The 22314-nt window shown below is 41.5% G+C and overlaps 1 protein-coding gene across 2 annotated transcripts in view; it reads right to left on the reverse strand.

The window, feature by feature from the left end:
- The window catches only part of DYNC1I2 (dynein cytoplasmic 1 intermediate chain 2), a 179047-nt gene that overhangs the window by 57509 nt on the left and 99224 nt on the right, over positions 1 to 22314 (reverse strand). For both annotated transcript variants that reach the window (XM_030208936.1, XM_030208935.1), the window contains 5 exons: positions 11891 to 11986; positions 10822 to 10984; positions 10632 to 10731; positions 8229 to 8354; positions 4093 to 4239 (listed from right to left, as the gene is read on the reverse strand). In XM_030208936.1, the coding sequence (XP_030064796.1) occupies positions 4093 to 4239; positions 8229 to 8354; positions 10632 to 10731; positions 10822 to 10984; positions 11891 to 11986 (632 nt within the window). The remainder of the gene's footprint in view (positions 1 to 4092; positions 4240 to 8228; positions 8355 to 10631; positions 10732 to 10821; positions 10985 to 11890; positions 11987 to 22314) is intronic.

Below are 22314 nucleotides of genomic sequence, written 5' to 3' on the forward strand. Positions count from 1 at the left end.
AGGCGTCCGTCGTGACGACAATCCACTCCGGGGTCACCAGAGGCATTCCTGCAGACAACTTGTCTGTCTGCGTCCACCAGCTCAGCGCCTTGCGCACTGCTGGGTCCAAGGGAAGGCGCACAGCATAATCCTCCGACACTGGAGTCCAGCGCTGCAGCAGAGAGTGTTGTAGTGGTCTCATATGAGCCCTGGCCCAGGGCACTACTTCCATCGTGGCCGTCATAGAGCCCAACAGCTGCACATAGTCCCAAGCCCGAAGAGGAGAGGCTACTAGGAACTGGTCCACCTGAGCCTGAAGCTTGACAATCCGATTGTCTGGCAGGAACACTCTGCCCACTTGGGTGTCGAATCGAACTCCCAGATACTCCAGGGACTGAGTTGGGCGCAGCTGGCTTTTCTCCCAGTTGATGATCCACCCCAGGGAGCTCAAAAGAGCAACCACCCAGTTCACAGCTTTGCCGCACTCTGCATAAGAGGGGGCTCGGATCAACCAGTCGTCCAGTTAAGGATGGACTTGTACTCCTTCCTTCCTCAGGAAGGCCGCGATGACCACCATTACTTTGGAGAAGGTCCGCGGAGCAGTAGCCAACCCGAACGGGAGGGCTCTGAACTGGAAGTGTCGGCCCAGTACTGCAAAACGCAGAAAGCGTTGATGAGGAGGCCAGATGGGAATATGCAAGTACGCTTCCTTGATGTCCAAGGATGCCAGGTACTCCCCTGCCTTCACTGCCGCTATAACAGAGCGGAGAGTCTCCATGCGAAAGTGCCGAACTTTCAAGGCCCGATTGACCCCTTTGAGGTCGAGGATAGGCCGTACAGAACCTCCTTTCTTTGGCACCACAAAGTAAATGGAGTAACGTCCCTTGCCAAGCTGATTTTTTGGCACCGGAACGACCGCACCCAGGCGGATCAGATTGTTCAAGGTCTGCTGCACAGCCACAGCTTTGACCGGAGACTTGCAGGGAGAGAGAACGAACCCGTCTCTTAAGGGTCGGCAGAACTCTAGCTTGTAGCCGTCTCTGATGACTTCCAGCACCCAAGCGTCTGAAGTTATTGTGGTCCACTCGCCCAGAAACGAGGACAGTCGTCCTCCAATCTGCACTGGGGCGTGGACCAAGGCCCCGTCATTGGGTACGAGACCCTGGGGGAGGACCGGAGGGAGCACCTCCGGGACGGCGGTCTCTGCGAAAGGAATGCTGCTTAGGGGAGAAGTTCCTCTTGAAGGACGAGGAGGCAGAATAGCCCGACCTGCCCGGGCGGTACCGACGGGCTTCCTGAAACCGTCCTCTGGAGGTACCGGGGTGAGTACTAGCCCGAGCCCTGACCTCTGGTAACTTCTTGCCCTTAGACGTGCCGAGATCGGTCACGATTTTGTCCAGCTCGACCCCAAAGAGCAGCTTGCCTTTAAAAGGCAACTTAGCCAGGCGGGACTTAGAGGCGTGGTCCGCAGACCAATGTTTCAGCCAAAGCCAGCGCCGCGCAGAGACTGTCTGAGCCATGCCTTTAGCTGAGGCTCTCAAGACATCATACAGCAAGTCTGCCAAATAGGCTAAGTCCGATTCCAGGGCCGGCCAATCAGCCCTCAAGGAAAGATCCGAGGGGGAAGCCCGCTGCACCATAGTCAGGCATGCCCTGGCCACATAGGAGCCGCAAATTGAGGCCTGCAAATTTAAAGCAGCCGCCTCAAAGGACGACCTTAAAGCCGCCTCCAATCATCTGTCTTGGGTGTCCTTTAGGGTCGTGCCACCTTCCACTGGCAACGCCGTTTTCTTAGTCACCGCAGTGATTAAAGAATCCACGGTAGGCCACAGAAAGGCCTCACGTTCGCCTTCAGGCAAAGGATATAGGCGGGACATAGCCCTAGCCACTTTAAGGCTCGCTTCCGGGACATCCCATTGAGCCGAAATTAAGGTGTGCATGGCATCATGCACGTGGAAGGTTCTGGGCGGGCGTTTCGTCCCCAGCATAATGGCAGAGCCAACAGGGGCTGAGGGAGAGACGTCCTCCGGAGAGGAAATCTTCAAAATGCCCATGGCCTGCACTAACAGGTTGGGCAACTCCTCTGAGCTAAAGAGCCGCGCTGCGGAGGGGTCATCCGCTCCATCCGAGCGGGGATCCGTCTCCTCCAAGGAATCCGCAAAGGACCGTTGGGAGACCTCAGATACGCTGCCCTCATCTACATCGGAGGAGACAAAGTCCTCCACGGCCTGGGAATCAACCCGAGGGCGTTTACTTCTGTGAACCTCAACCTCTTTACCAGACGAGGGAGTAGGGGCAGCATTTTGCAGAAGGAAGGCCTGATGCAGCAGCAAAATAAACTCGGGGGAGAAACCCCCCAGACTGTGCACTTCCGCAGCCTGGGCAACAGCCCTAGACGCACCCTCAACCGGCGCTCGCAAGAGCGGGGGAGAAACATGCTGCGCATCCAAAATGGCGTCCGGCGCGACACTCCGCGAAGGAGCCGCGCGGGAAGAGCGGCGCTTAACTTTAGCCGCTTTGGTGCAGTCGCCCAAATTAAGGGCGTTCATGGCATTAATGTCTCCAACCTCAAGGGCGGCCCAAGAAGAAGCCGTCCGAGCCGCGTGGCCGGCCAAGATGGCGGAGGCGAGGAGCGGGGGATGGGCGTTTATGGCGGGAAAAACCGCCACGCCGGATGAAGGACCGGGACATTCATCGGCCACAAAACTGTCACCCAACAAGGGCGAATCAGGCTTTAAGACCCCCGCATCCCCTCTAGAAGCGCTCAAGCGATCCGGGGAGCAACTCCTTACGCCCTCGCCCTCCGACGCCATAAGCCACGTGGAGATAAATCGGGGATCCCCTGCCCGCTATAAAAAGGTAAAAATTACCTGCTTTCCGCTCCGAGCTGTAACGACCTGGTGTCCCAGTGAGTAGCTGCAATGAACGTTTAAATAAACGTCGAAATAAACGCCTTTAAAGACGTTCAAAATTTTTTTTTTTTTTTAACGGAGCCAGCGGGAGGGGGGAGAAAAGGAGGGACCTGGCACCACCAGGTTTGCACTTGCTCAAAAGAGCCCTCAACCCCAGGCACTCAAAAAAACCTAAAAATTAGGCTTGGAGGCCTAGCCAGAGCTGCTGCTGTGTGTGACCACCACCTGCTGAGATAGAGAACATACTGAGGAGTTTCCGGCAGCACATGACCACATATAGGGAGGCAAAAGTTTGCTCTCTATCTCCACCTGCTGGTAGATGGACACAACCCACCAGTCTATGGATTGATCAGCATGATGAAATGGAAGTTCTAATTAAGAAAAATGGACCCTTGGTTTCATTTTATTATTCTTTCAAACCAGGTTGCTCCAAGTTTAGTCCCCAAGGGCTGCAAGCAGACCATGTTCTCAGGATATCCCTAATGAATATGCATGAAAGATCTGTATACAATGGATCTAGTGTGCGTGCAAATCTCTCTCATGCATGTTCATTATGGATATCTTGAAAACCTGACCTGTTTGCAGCCCTTGAGGACTGGAACTTGGACAAGCCTGGCTTTGAACATCCTCATTTACTGTTGACACTGAGAGGAATCGCAAATCATCAGAAGGGGGGGGACTTGGAGTCTCAGCATTCAGCTTCTCCTCTTCTTTAATCCTTTCCCATCACTAATGAAGTTCCTTTACTTCTCTCTCACCGCTTTTAAATTTTAATAGAATATGTACTGATTGTGAACCACTCAACAGGCACTTGATGGGTGGTATATTAAATAGTTAATAAACTTGGAAAACTTGAAACACCAGCAACCAATGAGAGATAGGTTAATTCTTCCCTAGAATATGCTCAGTGGTGTTCCTTGGTCAGCTGTCACCAGGGGCGGATCGTCGCTGTGACCCCCCCCCCCCCCCCCGGCACATCATCTCCAACCCCCCTCCTTGGATGCATTGCTCTTACCTCCTGGGGGTGCTGGGAGCATGTCGGCTCCGCCAATTCCCTGCCCCGGAACATGAAGTAACATCAGAGGGAGCAGGGAACCAGCGGAGCCAACAGCTGCGCGGCTGCTCCTTGTCCCCCCCAGCATGCACCCAGGGTGGACCACCCCCACCGAACCACCCTAAGTACGCCACTGTCTATGCTTACCGTGTGGGCAGCAGCTGAAAGGGGGGTCCTCTGCACAGGGGTTCTCTTATTGCTGCGATTATCCCATAGCACAATTTGACCTGAATATGTGCCACCAACAACCAGATTGGGATGAAATTTTGCAAATGCAGCTGACATTACTGCAGACTACAAAGAGAGAAAAAACAAACAGGGTTTAAAAAGTTAATATTCAAACGGATAACTGTACAAGGGAAGTGCAGACATATGAATAGAATTAGACTGTCATTACCAACATCTTACTCCTTTGTTCACAAAATAGATTATGAAAGCAAGTAAATCTGAAATGCTCAGTTTCTCCAACATCCCTGCATATAAACGAAATGTCCAAATTTTATGCATTCTAATTTTTTTTTTTTAACTCCTAGGAGATAACTTTTCCCTCCTTTTACAAAGCCGCGCTAGCGGCTGCTGATGCAGTAAAATGAATGGACTGTGTAGATATGGCTGCGCGGCTTTGTAAATGGGAGGGGGGGGGGGTTAGAAGCCTGAACTCAAGAACGTATTACATTATGTAATTTGAACTATTTAAACTCTATCTTAAGAGCTCTCTTCTATATTTCTTATTTTATATAATATTGGTATGAATATTCAATATACATAAGAAAAAGTAAAATACCAATAATTATACCAATAAAATTTGGGGAAACAATGGAAATCCAAGTTATGGAAATCATTACAAAAACGTTATTTCTGTTTTCCTTTTATAACTGGTTATCAATTCAGGGTTGTGCTACAAAAAAACAAACCATGTTCTTGATAATACATGACCTTTGCGTCCATGAAGAAATTTCACTTCATGTTTTAGCTTTGAAAAAAAATCCACACAGGAAAAATATATGATTGGCAGCACATTTGTTCATATGAGGATATGGCTTTTCCCCAGATTGGCACTGCAAGAAGAAGAGATAGGGACTGTGAGGCTAACCACCACAATGTCTTTCAACAAGATGAGAAGAAAAGAGGCCATGACTTGCTAATAGTACATATATCATTTTAAGACTGTTTGTGATGGTCTGAATTGAGCCCCAGTGTTCAGACAGGAAGCAAAGTGTACTTTTGTTTTCTGTGACTTGAATGTGAAGCAAGCAATATCTCACTACCTAGTGCTGATGTGCTAAAGAAGTTTGACTAAATTTTAATTCTGAATCCACACCTGAATGACTAAAAGCATGTAGCTGCATAGTGTGTATGAAAGTGCATTAGTGGTAAGTGTGCTAAACTAAAGCTTGGGTCTACCACAGGAGCAAACGTCTTATGTTCAAGAGCAAATTTTTACATCTATCTACATAAATGCAAAGTCTGTGGATACTTTTACTCAAGGGCTTTGCACTAATTTTCAATAGTGAAAGAGCATATACTCATTTGAAAAGTACCCACTTTTTGGTGAGCACTTTTCCCATACAAAACAGATTTGAAAATTTAATATATGCATATTTCCTTCTGTTATCTGAATGTGTCCTTAGGCCTGTCTACTTTGTTGCCAACTAAAAAGTATGCATCAGGACCAGTGAAATCCCTTTTAGGTTTGTGGGAGTGAGAAGGTATCGTCCAAGTGCCAACCAAACTCCTCCCTTAGCTCATACCTCTGGTTTATTTACAGTTACACTTCAAATTTCTTTTTTCTTGCACACATTTCTCATGGAAATCACATATTATAATCATTTATTCACATGGAACATACCTAATCCAACCAACAAAAAACTTGATCCTAGAAAATCAGACATAGTGGTAAGGCAGAAAACAAAAAATAAACAAACAGCATTACTAAAGCGAAGTTACTGCAGCAGGTGTTCTCTGAGGATAGCAGGACAAATGTTCTCACATGTGCGTGCCGTCATCTTCGGAGCCCTGGTGTGGATACTGTCCAGTGCACTTGCAAGCAGATGATCAAAACCCCGCGCTCCAAAAATAGCGCTGGAAGAGCGCGGGGCGTTATTAGACCTATGATCAGAGATAACTGCATGCAAATTTAAGCACGCGCTCAGCACAATCCTCCCGCACTTGTTTGACAGGTCTGGGCTGTCAAAAGCCCAAACCTGTCAAACATAGGGGCTGGAGGTCCATAGGACCACCAGGCCCTAACTACCCCTGCCCCGAGCAACGGGGGCTGGAGATCCTGCGGACCTCCGGTCCCCCCCCCCCCCCCCCCGACAATTCCCCCCTCCCCCAAGTTCAGGGAGGGCTGGAGATCCGGTGGGTCTCCAGCTCCCCCTAACGCCCCTCAACATTTCCAAAACAGTCCCTGGTGGTCCAGTGGGTGACCAACCCCCCCCCCCCTCCAGTCCCCGTCCCCCCAACGATCCCCCCCTAGGTTCAGGGAGGGCTGGAGATCCGGTGGGTCTCCAGCCCCCCCAACCCCTCAGCAAAGGGTCCCTGGTGGTTCAGTGATCAATCTGCCCCTCCCTCCCTACCCCCCTACCTTGTGGGTTGAGGAAGAAGGTAGCCTGCCTCCCTCCTCTTCCTTCGATGCCGCAAAATGGCGTCGCCCAGCCCTGCCCAGTGTATCCTGGGATGCGCTGGGCGGGACTATACACCATATAAGTTGCAGCATTGAAGGAAGAGGAGGGAGGCATTACAATATCTGCGCAGTTTAAAATCAAATAGAGAAAAGACTGGAGAAAACAGAGAAAAAAAACCCCAAGTGCAGATAAACAGGCTCAAGCTGCAAGAAATGGCCTCTGGTGCTAGCCATTATCTTCAAGTCCGAAAGCCACTGTTAAAGAGTGTGTCTTAACATTGGATTTTATTACATTAACTCTCAAGTGAAAAGTATTTAAGCACATAATTCCACAGTAAAGATGCTAAGATATGAAAAGTGAAATTACATGCACCCTCAAGGCATGACCGAGAGAGAATTACCAGTAATTTATTTTCCTGCGATTTGAAAACATGGTTAAGCATATAAGATATCAAGGAATTAAGTAAGGGTAGGGAGTTTCTTGATTTAAGAATTCTATGAACTAAGCTGAGCAACTTAAATTTTACCCTATACAGAATACGGAACCAATGACACTTGCTGAAAAGTGGTGTAATAGTCCGAAAATTGGCAGAACAAAAGTTTGAAAGCTGTATTCTGAACTAATTGTAATCTTTTGAATACAGGTCATTAGTGTACTATTGTAAAAGACATTACAGAAATCTAGCCTTGATAATATAAGAGCATATGTCAGGGTCAGTAAAGTTTTTTTTATCAAGATAGGCTTGAATAGACCTGATGTAGTTTAAGTTGCACAATCCACATTTTAACAGTAACCAGATAATTTCAGAGTACACTCTGTTTTTTTGTTCAAAATAATTTTTCATAATTCTGGCAACCTGATCACATATGAGCTGACTGAATTGCTGGAACGAGCAAAGGAAATGATGCATAATTTTTTGCATTTATATTTTAAAGTTTCAGGGGTCCTTTTACTAAGGTGCGCTGAAATATGGCCTGTGCTAGTGTAGACGCGTGTATTGGATGTGCGCAAGTTCATTTTTCAGCGCACTTGCAAAAAAGGCGCTTTTTTAAAGCCAAAAATGGATGTGCGGTAAAATATGGTGCGTGTCCATTTTGGGTTGAGACCTTACCACCACCCACTGACTTAGCGGTAAGGTCTCATGCGTTAACTGGGCGGTAATCGTTAGTGCGCGTACAGTGCCAATTACCACCTGATTAGTGCCACGGTAACCGGGCGGTAGTTCCGAATTGGTGCATGTTGGAAGTGCATAGGTGTCTACGTGGCTTAGTAAAAGGGACCCTCAATTTCTACTTTAAAGTGTCCTTTACCAAGTTTTTCTCAGTGGGCAAATGGACTAGTCAAGCAATGCCTAGGACAGTTCCTGGGGATCTTTCTTTAGGCTGTTTGCTTTTAATACAATCCGGATGGAAACCTGTTAGGTCCTTAGACATGTTTAAACACTTTAAATGACATCAGAAAATGCTGCAATAGAAGGATCTTTTTGCACTGATATAAGTCTTCAGCCCTCAATCAGCATCTGTTGGCAAACACATGTGGTTAAAGTAAATGCCAGCCTGATGAAATCATCATGTTGACAAGTTATAAGCAGCAGCACTTTTACAAATTCATCAGCATAAAATCAGCTGCTCGGTAAGACAGGATCTCACATCATACCTGGCAGTGAAAAACATACTCCGGTGTAGTCTTCTTGTACTTCATATTCCAAACAAGAGCTACTCCATCAGGCTCATGAGGAGCATCTTCATTGTTGTTATAGGAGGCAACAAGTAATTCTGGGTACTTTCAACCAAGAAATAAAAAAGTAACAGAAAATACTTCATACTTTGAGAATTAACAAGGGGCTCAGCCAATCCTAGTATTTTAAACTATGAGAACTGAATTTAAGCATGACAGTCTAATTGTCAGTATGTAACTATACCATTATAAAATACTTGTGGCATTTTTGATATGACAACTAAATCTGATTTTGGAAAAACGTCCAAACATTCAGTAGCGAACATGACCATTTTCAAACCAGCAAAATGTATTTCGAAAATGGCTATTTGCTAGATGTTTCAGTGCCCAGTGTGTCTATCTTTTAGGACCATTTTCGAGAGAGAAAAAAAGTTGAAGGGAAAAACACACAAAGCCATTGGAATGTATGGTGGGGGGGGGGGGCAGCATTCTTAGTAGACTGGCCACACAGACATCCCAGCAGAGCAATGGGGCAACCCTAGGGGGCACTGCAGTGGACTTCACATAAAGGTTCACAGGCACCCATCTCACCGCTATCCCCTTATACAGTATGGTGAGCTCTTCAAAACCCACCAAAAACCTACTGTATCCAACTATACACCACTACAATAGCCCTTATGCCTACAGGTGTCACCTCTATGTAGGTACTGTAGGTTTTTGATGGGTTTTGAAGGGTTCACATTTTCCACCACAAGTGTACCAGTTAGTGGTTATGTGCCTGGGTCCCTTTCTCAAAGGTTCACTGCACCAACTGCTAGGCTACTACAGGGACCTGCTTGCTGCTTTAACAGGACTGACCATAACATCTGAAGCTGTCATAGAGGCTGGTATGTACCGTTTCTTTCACATATTTATTTTTTTTTTTTGGGGGGGGGGGGGAGTAGGAAGGGGGTCAGTGACCACTGTGGGAGTAAGGGGGTTGTGTCTTAATCCCTCCAGTGGCCATTTAAGGCACCTTTTTGTGACTTAGTTGTGATTGAAACAGGTCTAGACCAAAACATCTAACACTTAGCCCTTTACGTTTTCACTTTGTTCCATTATGGCACAAAAACGTTCACGTTTTGGGAACGCCCAAATCCCGGCATAACACGCCCCCTTGTGATTTGCATGCACTGCAGAGAATAACGTCTCAAATCCAAATTTTGAAAAACGTCCACATGCCACTTTAGGCTGTTTTTGAGATGTTTTTCTCTTCTGAAAACGAGACCCTTAATGCACAAAAAAAACTGTTTAAGTACACACTGAATGAGATACATACACTGGAATATCTCCCTGAAACAAACAAAGGTGTAGAACCCGAATATGTTACTTGCTGTAATTATCCCTTTTAAAATCAGAATTTTGCTCATGGCATTTTGAATTCTATTAAAAACACTAGACAGCTGTATAAAAAGTGTGCATTTTATTACACACTTTAGTCAAAAATATCCAAGACTTTCTCATTAGAAGCAAATAAATCCAACAGAGACTACTTTAACACAAAAATGGTACACATATTGCTATAACAAGTGCACCAAACCGTACACAACATATGCTATCTTAATAAAGGATTCCAGGCTAAGGCCCCGATACTCAAAAGTAAATGTGGGCGCTAGAGGCCGTTAACACCGTACTAGCGCCCGCATTTACCTGTGCAGAATGTTCAGAGGCCTGGAGCAGCAGGAACAAGTGCACAAACAAACAATGCAAATAACATGCTAACGTAGTCAAGCTCATGTTAATGAGGTCATTTTGTATTCCTCCCCAATGCTCAGAAAAGAGCACTCAAAACAAAACTGCCTTACTGCTGCAAAAAATAAAGCAAGGTCGGAACAGGCGTTAGACTGTTGGAAGATAGGGTTTCTCATGATACTCATGCTTCTCTCATGAATCTTTCTGCAAAATCTGCCAGTTTTGATTATTTTCTGAAGCAGAAGGAAGCCCATGCAAGCCCTTATGTGCTGGTTGTGAGAAACAGAAGATCCAAGTGAAAGGACACATTGGTGTCTGTATTGTGCATCTAAATAAGTGTCCAAGCTAAAAAAAACAAACAAAACATTAAAAAGGCTTATATTTAGGTCACAGAGAACAGACACCAATGTGTGCTTCATGTTCAGGTTGTACCAGGCGCATGCGCCAAGCACAATCCTCCGCACCAAAACACGATCCTCCAGCTCAACGCTACAAGGACGCCTATATTTACATCTCATTAGCGTTGAGCATTAGGCCGCAGTTCTTCTGCGTTGTTCCAGCGGTATTTTTATGGCACTATTCGGAACAGCGCAGAAGTTTTGAGCATCGGGGCTTCTATGAGGCAGCTATATAGTTTATAACACTTTATACCTGAGATGACCAGTCCAAGCAACTAACAACCCGGTGTTTTGACCAACGCTCATCAAAGAATTGCCTGTTTAAGGACAGTCTTGCACCTGCTTGGGTCTCTCTGAAACAAAAGAGACAGTGGATTTGATATCCAGTACACAAAAATGAAACACTCGGCATATAAAGACCAAATCAATGAATCAACAATTACCCTTCTTTATCTTCTAGATCTCTCCCACTGTAGTCAAAGAAAATGTTAATCTGTTCTGAAAGGGCTCTTTCTACTATCCTTGTGGAGTGATCAAAGAAACTTAAGAACTCTTCAGTGTGCAGAATCTGTTGTTTCTCCTCTTCTGTTAGCTCATAAGGTGGAGCTGAAAAACAAAACTAACCACCTATTATTGGGCTCTACCTCCATATATATATACATTTTTTTTTTTTATTATTTATTTATTTTTACACACACATACTTGCACTTTCTCTCTCTATATATATCTGTATATATATCTATATGTATTTATTTTTTAAAAAATGCAACCTGGAACTATTTCGCACAATATAGGATAAAAATGCATTTTGAAAAACATTTAAGTTAATTTTTAGTGTCAAGGAGGGTAAATTTCAGTTAGGCCCACATGTTCTCTTTCATAAAGAGCTGAGCCTCAATGTCACCAGGATTTTCTTAACCTGCATGATTTGCAGGTGCACCGTTACCAGGTTAAACCTTTGAAAAACAGGTGCAGGGATTCTGAAATATTCTCATGCTTGCTTTTCAAGTACTGCCCCAGCCCAACACCCCCTTCCCCCCTCCTCTTTTCTCTTTCTGAGACACCAGGGACAATTTTGAAAAGATTTTTTTCTGCAGGTAAATACCCATTTACCCTTCAAACATGGCCTTAAAAATAACAGTAACATAGCATAAACTTATGGCATATGGTATGATGCAATGCAGCATGCACCTTGATCCATCCTTGCCATTTTCAGGGCAGAAGTTGTAGAAATCTGCCCGACACTGGACATTCCCCCATGCTGGAGTTTATTCTCCAACTACTGGAGCTGCTGTCGAAGCATACTCCAGCCCATAATCGGGGCACACACCATAGAAGTCTACCCAGCATTGGCCTTGTTCCCCAACTACTCGAGTTGCTGCTGAAGCTCTATATCCTTGTAATACAGGAAATAAAACAATCCTCTTCTGTTTCCACCATGTTGTCAAGTCCAAGCGTCCAACATGCTTGCAGAAAATTATTGATTTTGATTGGGAAATGGGCATATCGTACCAGAACAAACGTTATTCTCTTCCTGTTTCACTGTTTTTACTTCATCAGGTTCAGCAGCTGGTTTGGGTGTCACAGCTTCTTCCTCCTCTTCATCTTCTAAAGGAAAACAGCATAATAATCGCTTGTAAATAATAAAAGGTATCAAAGCATATGCCTCACTTTAAAAAAAATTATACTGTGGGTACAGAATGAGACACCGTTTAAAAATCACACCCTCTATGCTTACACTACATTAACTTACAGCAAACCAAACACAACTGACAAGAGCTTATATATCTTTGTAACAGACCAACAGGTAGAAATTTGCAAATAATATAATCAAAAAGCTGTATATCTGAAATATGTTTACCACTTTTAAGGCCGGTAGGCATGACATGACAGGGTGTACATAATAAGATTTTAAGGTGCATCCAGAGTCTGTTTGACCTTGGGGTTCATGTTCAAAGCACTTAGACTTACAAAGTTCCATAAGTTCCTTTGTAACTTTGTAAGTCTGTTTTGAAAATATGCCTCATAAGGCCCTGTTTAGAAAGGAACGCTAGCGTTCATTAGCACACGCTATGTAGGCGCCCATAGAAATATTGCGGGCAGCTACACAGTTAGAAAGCCTTTGTAAACAGGGCCCATAGTGTCTTAAGTACTTAGAAAATGCACTGAAATTCACTATGGTACATTCTGGAGTCAGACACTGCATTGATAAAAAGGTTCTGAACTGATTTCAAATTTAAAAAAACATATTATAAAATTATATTGGATTTGATATTCAATTAGCCTAGCCAACATGTAAAGTTAAATGCCAACACTGGTGCTTAACTTTGTGTATTAAGAAAATAGGAATTGTCATACTGGGCCAGACCAAAGTCAATCTAGCCCAGTATCCTGCTTCCAGCAGTGATCTCTCCAGGTCACAAGTACCTGATAGAATCCTAAAATGTAGGAAGATTTCATGTTACTTAATTTCAGGAATAAGCAGTGGGTTTTCCCCAGGTTTACCTTAATGGCTTAAGGGACTTCAGCTCTAGGAACTTGTCCAAACCTTCTTAAACCTAGCTATGTAAACTACCTTTAACCACATCCTTCAGCAATGAATTCCAGAGCTTAAGTATGCATCACATGAAAAAAAGTTCTCTTATTTGCTTTAAAAATTATTACTATGTAATCTCACAAACAGTTTCCTAGTCTTTGTATGTTTGAAAGAGTAAACAATCAATTCATGTTGATCCATTCTACTCCACTGAGAATTTTGTAGACCTCTATCATATCTGCCCCCCTCAGCCATCTCTTCTCAAAGCTGAAGAGTCCTAACCTCTTTATCTTTCCTCATATGAGAGAACTTTCATCCCCTTAATCATCTTGCTCACTCTTCTTTGTACCTTTTCTAATTCTGCTGTGTAGGGAATTCATTTCCTACTAGTTTCTAATATACTGTTCGTCTTTTTGGCTGCTGCCATACACTAAGCAGAAGATTTCAATGTATTTCCATGATTGCACCTAGATTTTTTTTTGTAACTTTATATTTATTGAAATTATAATAAAATATAAGCAAAATACTTAATTATCAGAAAAGTTTAAAATAATTGAAAAACATTGAAAATCCAGTATGAATACAATGTAACTAAAATAACATTCTCTTTGTTCACTAGAAGTGTGTGGGGGGGGGGGGGGAGGACAACCCCAATAAGTATCTAGGAGTTTTTAATAAGGGGGGGGGGGGGGGGGGAGAGAGGCTAAAAGAAGCCACACACATTATTCCAATTACCTGGTGCTTATCAGAGAGGCACTACAGCACCTAGGAAGACATACCAATTGACAACAGAAATGTATTATCTAGAAAGGCAGACAGTTGTTTAGACTCAAAAAATACATATTGAACACCACCAATTTTAACAAAATATTTTACTGGAAATCTGAGGAAAAAAGTGTCATCATTTTGTAGCCCTCCAGAGTGCAAGGTCAGAAAGCAATCGACAATACTCCTGTGTCTCCTTGCTTATATCAGGAAAGCACCATATCCTTTTTCCTAAAAATAAGTCTGCCCAATGTTTGAAATATAAATTCAAAATACACTACGAGTTATCTAATGCAAAGGCAAAAGACACAAGTAAAACTGCTCTTTCTTTGAATGCATCTAGAGATTTCTCTAAAATTGCAGATATGTTGCGACTATCTGGTGAAAATGGTGATGTTACTGCTACTTCTTCCCTTTCCGCTTGATCCTTTCTCCGTCCCTTCTCATATGGTAGATAAAAAAGTAACAACTGGGGGAAAAGTTTCTGAAGGTAGCTTCAATATGTCACTCATACATTTTTTCAATAGTTCCCTGGTTGATAAACGTGTAACTTGCGGGGAAGTCAAAAATCTCAAATTGTTTCTGAAGTTGTTCTTTCTGTACTCTGGGGTGTATAACATCTGGACCAGGTGATTTACTGATCTTTAACTTGTCAGTTTGGCCTAATATATCTTCCAGTTTCATTGAGATTGATTTCACAACCTCCTTAATAAAGACCGAAGCAAAGAATTAATTTAGTCTATCTGTTATGGCCTTGTCCTCCCTAAGGGCTTCTTTTACAAAGCTGTGCTAGAAGTTCCTGGTGGCAAATGAGAGGAAGCCCATAGGAATTCAACAGGCTTCCTCTCATTTAATGTATTGGGAATCGCTAACGTGGTTTAGTAAGAAGCCCTAAGTGTCTCTTTTACCCCTTAATGATCTAATAAAGCTTCCTTTTTCTAATGCACTTGAAAGAATTTCCTATGAGATTCTGCCTCAATGGTAAGATTCTTTTCAAATTCTTTTTTAGCCTTCTTTATCTATATTTTGCATCTAACATACAGTGTGTATGCTACTTCCCATTTCCTTTATTCTGATCCTTTTTCCTTTTTATGCAAGATGTTCTTTTGGCTCTAACAGCCGTTTCCACCTCACCTTTTAACCATGATGGGGTGTTTGGCCTTCCTTCCAATTTTTTTTTTTTTTTATATGTGTAATATATCTGGTCTGGGTTTCCAAGCTGGTATTTTTAAACATCCATGCCTGATTTAAACTCCTTTGCAGCTGCTTCTTTTAGCTTTTTTTTTTTTAACACTATTTTTCTCATTTTCTCATAGTTCCCCTTTGGAAAGTTAAATTTCACGATGCTAGATTTCCATACTGTCCTCACTCCAGCTATTAAATAAAATTTAATCATTTTATGATCACTACTGCCAAGTGGATCCAACACAGTTACCTCTCACATTATGTACTGTATTCCACTAATGACTAGATTGAAAACTGCTGCAATATAGCCCTAGTAGTATTTTCTTTCCTTTCACTTCTGGAATTTCTATTCATAATGATTCCATGTTGCTATCTTGCTTCCTGCTGAATTTTTATTTTCTTTGACGCAATTCCCTCTTTAACATATAGTGCTACACCCCCTTCAATTTGATCCACTCTATCAGTGCGATACAATTTGCACCCTGGTAAAACAGTGCCCTACTGGTTATCCTCCTTCCACAATTTATTATCACTGAATGTCTGACTGGTAACTGCGCTGCACATATTTATTTACCGGCTTTTTGAAGGAATTCACTCACTCACATATATGTTAATATATGTTTAAAGATAGCTCTGCTATCTTTAAATGTATATCTTGTCCATTTAGTGATGAAATATTGCTGCTAAATGTGTAGGTGCTGACTCCATCTTCTCCCTGCCTCAATGCGTGTCCTTTTTTTTTTTTTTTTAGCAATTAAACTGGGACATCTAACAATCTACAAGGCCCAATTTTGCTTATAAAAGTGCTGAAAATAGATGTTTCCAGCAAGTTGTATTAGACATCTGCCAGAAAAATGTACAACTCGCTTTAAATCAGTCCCACTGTATACATGAACTAGAAAAAATATTCTGATCCTTTAAGAACAGCTTTTACATGAGTACACAACTTCATAAGTTTTGTGCTGTAAAAATTTTCATTTCACTCCCCCAGGTTAGTTTTAATACTTGAAAAGCATAGGCTTGGCAAGTAAGCTTTGAATTTAAATTCATATTTAAAATTTCTCTCTTAAAAATGTCAGACACAAAGTTCCTCAAGAAAGAAGTAAAGCAGAAAGAGGATATGATGGCAAATAAGAATTGCAGGACCCATCGACTCTATAGATTCCCTCCTGTTGCAGTGACAGAGACCCACATAACTTTTGTTTTTTTTACTGCCAAAGAAACAGATGCCATAAAGACTGGTAAAAAGCATTTCTAAGTCCCTTGTTCTGAGACCAGCATTTTGCTTCAGAATATTTGCTACATCTTTTAGGGCCCTGTTTACCAAGCCACGCTGTAGGAGCGCAAACTTTTTAGTGTGCGCTAAACATTAGCACACGCTAATGTCAGAGACACCCACAGGAATATAATGGGTGTCTCTATCGTTAGCAAGCTCTAAAATGTTTGTGCGCCTACAGCGCGGCTTAGTAAACAGGGCCCTTAATGTCCTCCTGCCCTCTTCATCAGAGGTACTGGCAAATTGAAATGTAAATTAACAGAAAAAAATTGTGAAGATAAGAAGTATTATTCAGTTTTGAACTGTGCAGAGCTACATATGAATAAAGTGGGGGTAAATCATACAATAAATCAGATAAACTAAAGAAAAGAGAGTGAAACCGGGAAGATGACGATCTTTTGTAAAATGTGGAATTTTGTTTTGCTTGATTAGTTCTAAGTATCACAAAGATGACTCAAACAGTTGAAGAGGACTAGGTAATGCCTAGCAAGTCTAATAGTTGTAGAGATAATTTTATAAGTGACTTGAAAATGTAGAACCAGCCCGTAGGTGAATAAAGTACAAAATACAGTGTCTATTTTTATGTGATGTACAGGCATTCCCAAGGGGTAGGGAATGAAGTAGGACTGGCACTTATGCATATATTCTACAGTATACATAAATTTCTACCAGCACATACGCACACAAAATTATTCCTGCTTTGGAGCAGGTGTAACTTTATGAGGGAGCTTTGGTTAGTTACATCCCTCCCCCCCCAGCAGCTGCCAACAGCCCATTCAAAGTGAATGGGCTGTGTCAGAATTAGCGCAGTTTAATTTTAAATATCTTTATTATTATACAACCATATAATGAAAACAAGTAAACGGCTTTAAATTGGGTGGGCTATTTTATAAAATACATATAGGCACAACATGTGGGTCTAAAGAGGTAACGTTTTGCGTTACTGCAGGTTAACTGAAAACAATTTACATACAATAACTGCAAAACCTCTGTATTAACTGTTGGGGGTATTCCAGCTATCTTCTCATGCAGTTAATGCACAGAAAAAGTCTCTACTGCACATTAATTGCACTGTGGATAATGTGATGCAATTAACTATACCTATTCAGGTGGCATTAACTAGGCCAATTTATCTGCTAGGTTAACAGTTAATGCATAACTTACCGTGTGTTAACTGTAAAGTGCAATCCATGCCCATTCTTCACCCATTCCAGTTAATGTGGGAATTAGCATGCTCCAATTCCCATATTAACTGATTAGTGTAGCTTAGTGAATAGGTCCTTAAGTGGAGAAATGTGAGAGAGATGTTTTAGACAGAAGCACAGGCCTGGCCACTATTGCTGGTATTAACACAAGTGTGTATGTTGTTATTATTGTTCTGATATGCTACAGGAAAGCAATAATGTGTGTATATATATATATATATATATATATCTGTAGGTCACCGCTATGCTAAATAAAATATTCATGAGACATTAAGGAAAAATTACCATGAGACTGGTCAAAATTCATGCAACTGTACAGTAAAATCTTCTAGTACATACTTCACTATACTGCAAATGCATGATGAAATTAGAGCTCAAGTTTACTAGCTTTGCTTTCAGTGTTTCTCACGCATCTGACAAGGCATGTAATTTGGTGAAACTTCCTTTTGCCTTTTTAATAATTTTATTTATTTATATATTTGTGACATTTATATCCCACATTATCCCAAACAAGTTTGAGTTCAATGTGGCGTACAATAAACAGTATAGGATACATAACAAAGAATAATGCATAAGAAAGTAATTTGTTGTAAGAATCCAATTTAACAGTACAGTATCATAAACATACTGGGATAGCTATGGATGTTTAACATTTAGAAAATCTATTATGAATGAGAAATTGCACATGAAGCAAAGGTTAATGGTAAATAGAGTAATAACCAATTCAAGTAATAATTAGTTTGAGATATGGCTGTTCTTTGTGAGGGTTTGTTTAAACAGGAACGATTTGAGGATTTTACAGAATCTATTATATTCCTGTATATTTCTTATTTTGGGTGGTAAGGCGTTCCGCCATTTGGTTCCTAGGTAAGTGAAGTCTGCAGAGTGGACAGTTTTGTAGATCACTTTTTTGCAATTTGGGAGGTGTAGTCTGAGATAGTTTCTTGCCTCATATTTCGCATTTCTTTGAGGTAAGTTTATTAATAGTACCATATAGTCTGGAGCTGTGCCATTTAGGATTTGAAAGATAAAGGTACATAATTCGAAGATGATTCTCGCTTTGATGGGAAACCAATGTAATTTGATTAGTAAAGGGGAGGCACTTTCAAAACGAGAGATTTTTTGGTGGGCTTGTCCACGTGCCCAAGAGTTTTGGACTGCAGTATTGAACTCTGTATTAAATCTAACTAAGATCCAATATCCTTTGAAGATGGAACATTGCCTTCTCCATGCTAGACCACAAGGAGTGAAACCCCCACTCATCAGTTGGCTGCTCATGTGTTTGATGCCAGCAAATTGACGCTTGCTGCTGCTTAGAAACAACCAACTCTACCAGGCCTGCGAAAGGTCTTGCACAAGATGGACTATATCAACTTAATGTCTAAACTAACAGCCTTACGTACTGGAAACTTACTACCATATCATCGCATCTAGGACCCTTATGTGCAATGGTCTTCTGGTCCTGGCCCTTCTGTGCTGTTAACGTAGCTGAGATACAAGAGGGTGGTGGTTAAGTTTGGGGAGGGAAGAGGGTGGGATGGGGGTAAAAGAGCACCTAACATTTAGCAATTTAGTACTTGTAATGGAGAAATTGTCCAATTGGTTACTTTGTTGTATTATCTCATAAAAGTTCAAAAATAAAATTATTTTAAAACCCCCCGAAAGATTTTGTATATGAACCTGGCTGCAGTGTTTTGAGCTGTAAATGTGTGAAAACCTTTATACTGCAATACTGGGGTGCACATATAAACAGCAGAAAGTAAGTGGTGATAATATCTTTGTATAGGTCATCGGTCAGACCTTATCTGGAATACTTTGTCTAATTCTAGAAGATGTACTTTAGATAGGATATAGACAGAGTAGAACCAGTCCATAGATGGGCTACCAAAAAGGTACAGCATCTGTATCAAAAGCTCTAAGAAATTAATCATAAGGACCTAAACATATACCCTAGAGGAGAGAGGACCCGTGGGCTTCCAAGTTCAACTGAAATTGGCTCCTATTAGGGTTGTGGCAACTTCAGCTTTTACTCGTATCTTCACCTCCACTACTATCTATGTCTACCAGTTCTCATGGCAACAATCTTTAGCCAGATGACACAGTTCATGGCTCTCTCCGGACCCTGGTACAAAGTCATTCTAAATCTTGCAGAGGATGTTAACTGTTTCAAGATCGATGGGATGCCTTCCTCCAGCTAAGCTCAGTTACCAAAGCAGAATCTGCTTCATGGCAGCAAGCAATTCTATCTGTTTAATTCTGTGGCCACCACTGATAAAAAGGTATTATACCTGTAGTGTTCTTGTTGTTAACGTTTTTGGATGCTACTGTTTATCTGGGAGTTTATGAAATAAAGGCTATTCTATAATTTATAGGAAATCACTTTAGGAGAGAATAGACAGTCAAGATGGATTTACATAGTCTGCAAAGATTTTCCATCATCCCAAATGCCGGGCTTGCACTTAGAGAGCTATTAATCCTAACAAGTATATTATGGCAAACATCTAAACCATTGTTTGGCATACAACATTCACACCAAACAGCTGTGTAAATTGAAACAGAATGAACAATTGTAAAGAATTCCCAGAAGAAACCTCTGAAACATCGGAGGCATTTATTATTCCAGACAGAACATGCAAAAGTGCTGCAAAGCTTTATGCAACATGGTGACATAAGAACAGTGATGAATAAAAAACTAAGTGTCTATCTAAAACAGCTTATAAAGCTGCTTGCCTGTGAACCGCCATCACTGTCTAATGGGTCTTAGCATGGCATAAAGAACCTTATATTAGCTTTCAGTCTAAAGATAATAATAGCTGAAATACAGCATGTTCTTTTCTATCATTGCTAAAGCTAGTCTCATTACCTATACCATGTCTGACACTGAAAACTGTTAAGCTAAATGTGTGTCTTAATTTCGATAAATAAAGTACACATCCTACATCCAGGACCAGCAGCACACAATTTTTGAAAGATTGCCATTTCTCCCTTTTTATTTATTTCAGTAGTACATGGTGTCTTAGACAGAAAGGTGTACAAAAATGTTATATGAAACTACTAGCTCTGTTATTATAAATCAGAAAATCGCTTAACAGTCTACAACTGTATGGATTATATATTGCCTCTGTTTTCTATCATTATCAGAGTAAATTTTTCCCAAAATTTCTTTTTATTGGCTAAGACACATCATGTCATCTGTCTATAAAGGAAAAGGCAGCAGGAGACTGCTGCATGCAGCCTCAAGTAATGAGAGGCTATTGAACAGAAATTGTTCATTTTTCTCAAATATCTCCCACACCTACGTTCAAACTTAGCCAACAGATTTAAAAAAATGGTCAAGGAATAGGAAACAGCTGGCAAGCTACAGTCCCAGCAGCAAGGCCAGCTGACTAGATAGTAGCAAGCAGATGGTACTGCTGGGGTTGTCTCTGCTATGAGGTGGCAATGGGATGGGCACAACAGTTTTCTGCTTGACTGCATCCAATCATGTCTTTTCCCAATGGCAAGCCTGTGCAATTACCAGAACTCCAGGAGGTCTACAGACAAGGCTTTACCCTGCAAACAAAATACAGCTTGTACTTCTTACCAGCTGCCAAAACCACACACAATGATAAGTTTATATAAAGGTCTAAAAATCTTTCCAACTCTATAGTACAAGCAATGAAAATATAACTTTACCTTCAGGAAAGAAAGCTTTAGATAACACCGTATAATGCATACAACTTAATCAAAATGATAATGATGTATGCCAATCCAGTATTACTTGAAATTGAGTGATTTTATGTTCTGACAAGTTTACAGAACTAGGATAAATGGCATGAATGATTTCAATATATGCTCATACTTTTGAACCAAATGCTGAAGGTTAAAATCTTTCCTTTCAAGGGCCTCAATCAGTCACAAAGGAAAACAGTAATCACTGTCTTTTCAGCCAGCCCAACCACATTTGTCAGCTCTTTCTCTGTCAATGCAGCCAGAGCAATCAACCTGCCAAGCATTCAGAATAGAAAAACAATCTGAAAATACAGGGTATAATGCACCTGCCAGTGAAAATGGCCATTTCAAGAAAAGCTAGTGATCTCAGTGACCCTGCTGAGGAGGCGGTAGTGTAAAGGGGAAAGAACGCTTAAAAGAATTCTTAGTGATCTCCACTCTCTTGCACACTGACACTTCCTTACAAAGCCATGCCAATTACAGCTTTTGTGCTACTTAAAAAATGAAAGCTTTTCTGGGCAAAATAATCACACAGAGAAACAGAAAGACGTTGCTCCTTGATGAATTCACACGTACAAAGGACAATCTATTAATCTGAAAACAGTATAACTAGTAGCTGTTCTGTAACTGTTCAAACTCAAAATCTGAAATCCTAACAATCAATCACTGTAGGAAACGGATAAAGTGGCCATATCCTTTTCATTTTATTAATGCGGACTTTTTCCTTTCACAAAGAAGTTCAATAATTTCAAGAAAAGCTAATATTCAAAATCTCTGCATTATAGAAGACACATAAACACATCCCACTCTGTTAAACAATCTATTAGATACTGATAAATAAAGCCTGATCAATACTGCATGCAAAATTATTACAGGTGAATGGAAATGAACCATAACCTGAATGCAAAAGCAGATCTCCACGTTCAGATCATTCAGCAAATAATACCATTTCAAATCCAAACCAGGATAATAACTCCTCTAACTTTCCTACATCTCACAAATCCACTGATTACAAGTATTATTTTCAATGACAGGAGTCAACGTCAAGTCACCAGACAAAGGTTGATCATTTTAGTGCTAAGTGACCTCTTAATTTGCATATTTTACAGGAAGAACTACATATGAAATTCTACCCCCTACTCAACATGTCGACTGTGTACATGCTAACAAAGAATTTACATTTCTTCATAAACTCATTTTCCTTTATTATAAATGCAAATATTACACTTGCAGAATTGATTAAATAAGAGCAGAAATT

Source organism: Microcaecilia unicolor, chromosome 7 (genome assembly GCF_901765095.1).
Source record: "Microcaecilia unicolor chromosome 7, aMicUni1.1, whole genome shotgun sequence".
NCBI lineage: Eukaryota > Metazoa > Chordata > Amphibia > Gymnophiona > Siphonopidae > Microcaecilia > Microcaecilia unicolor.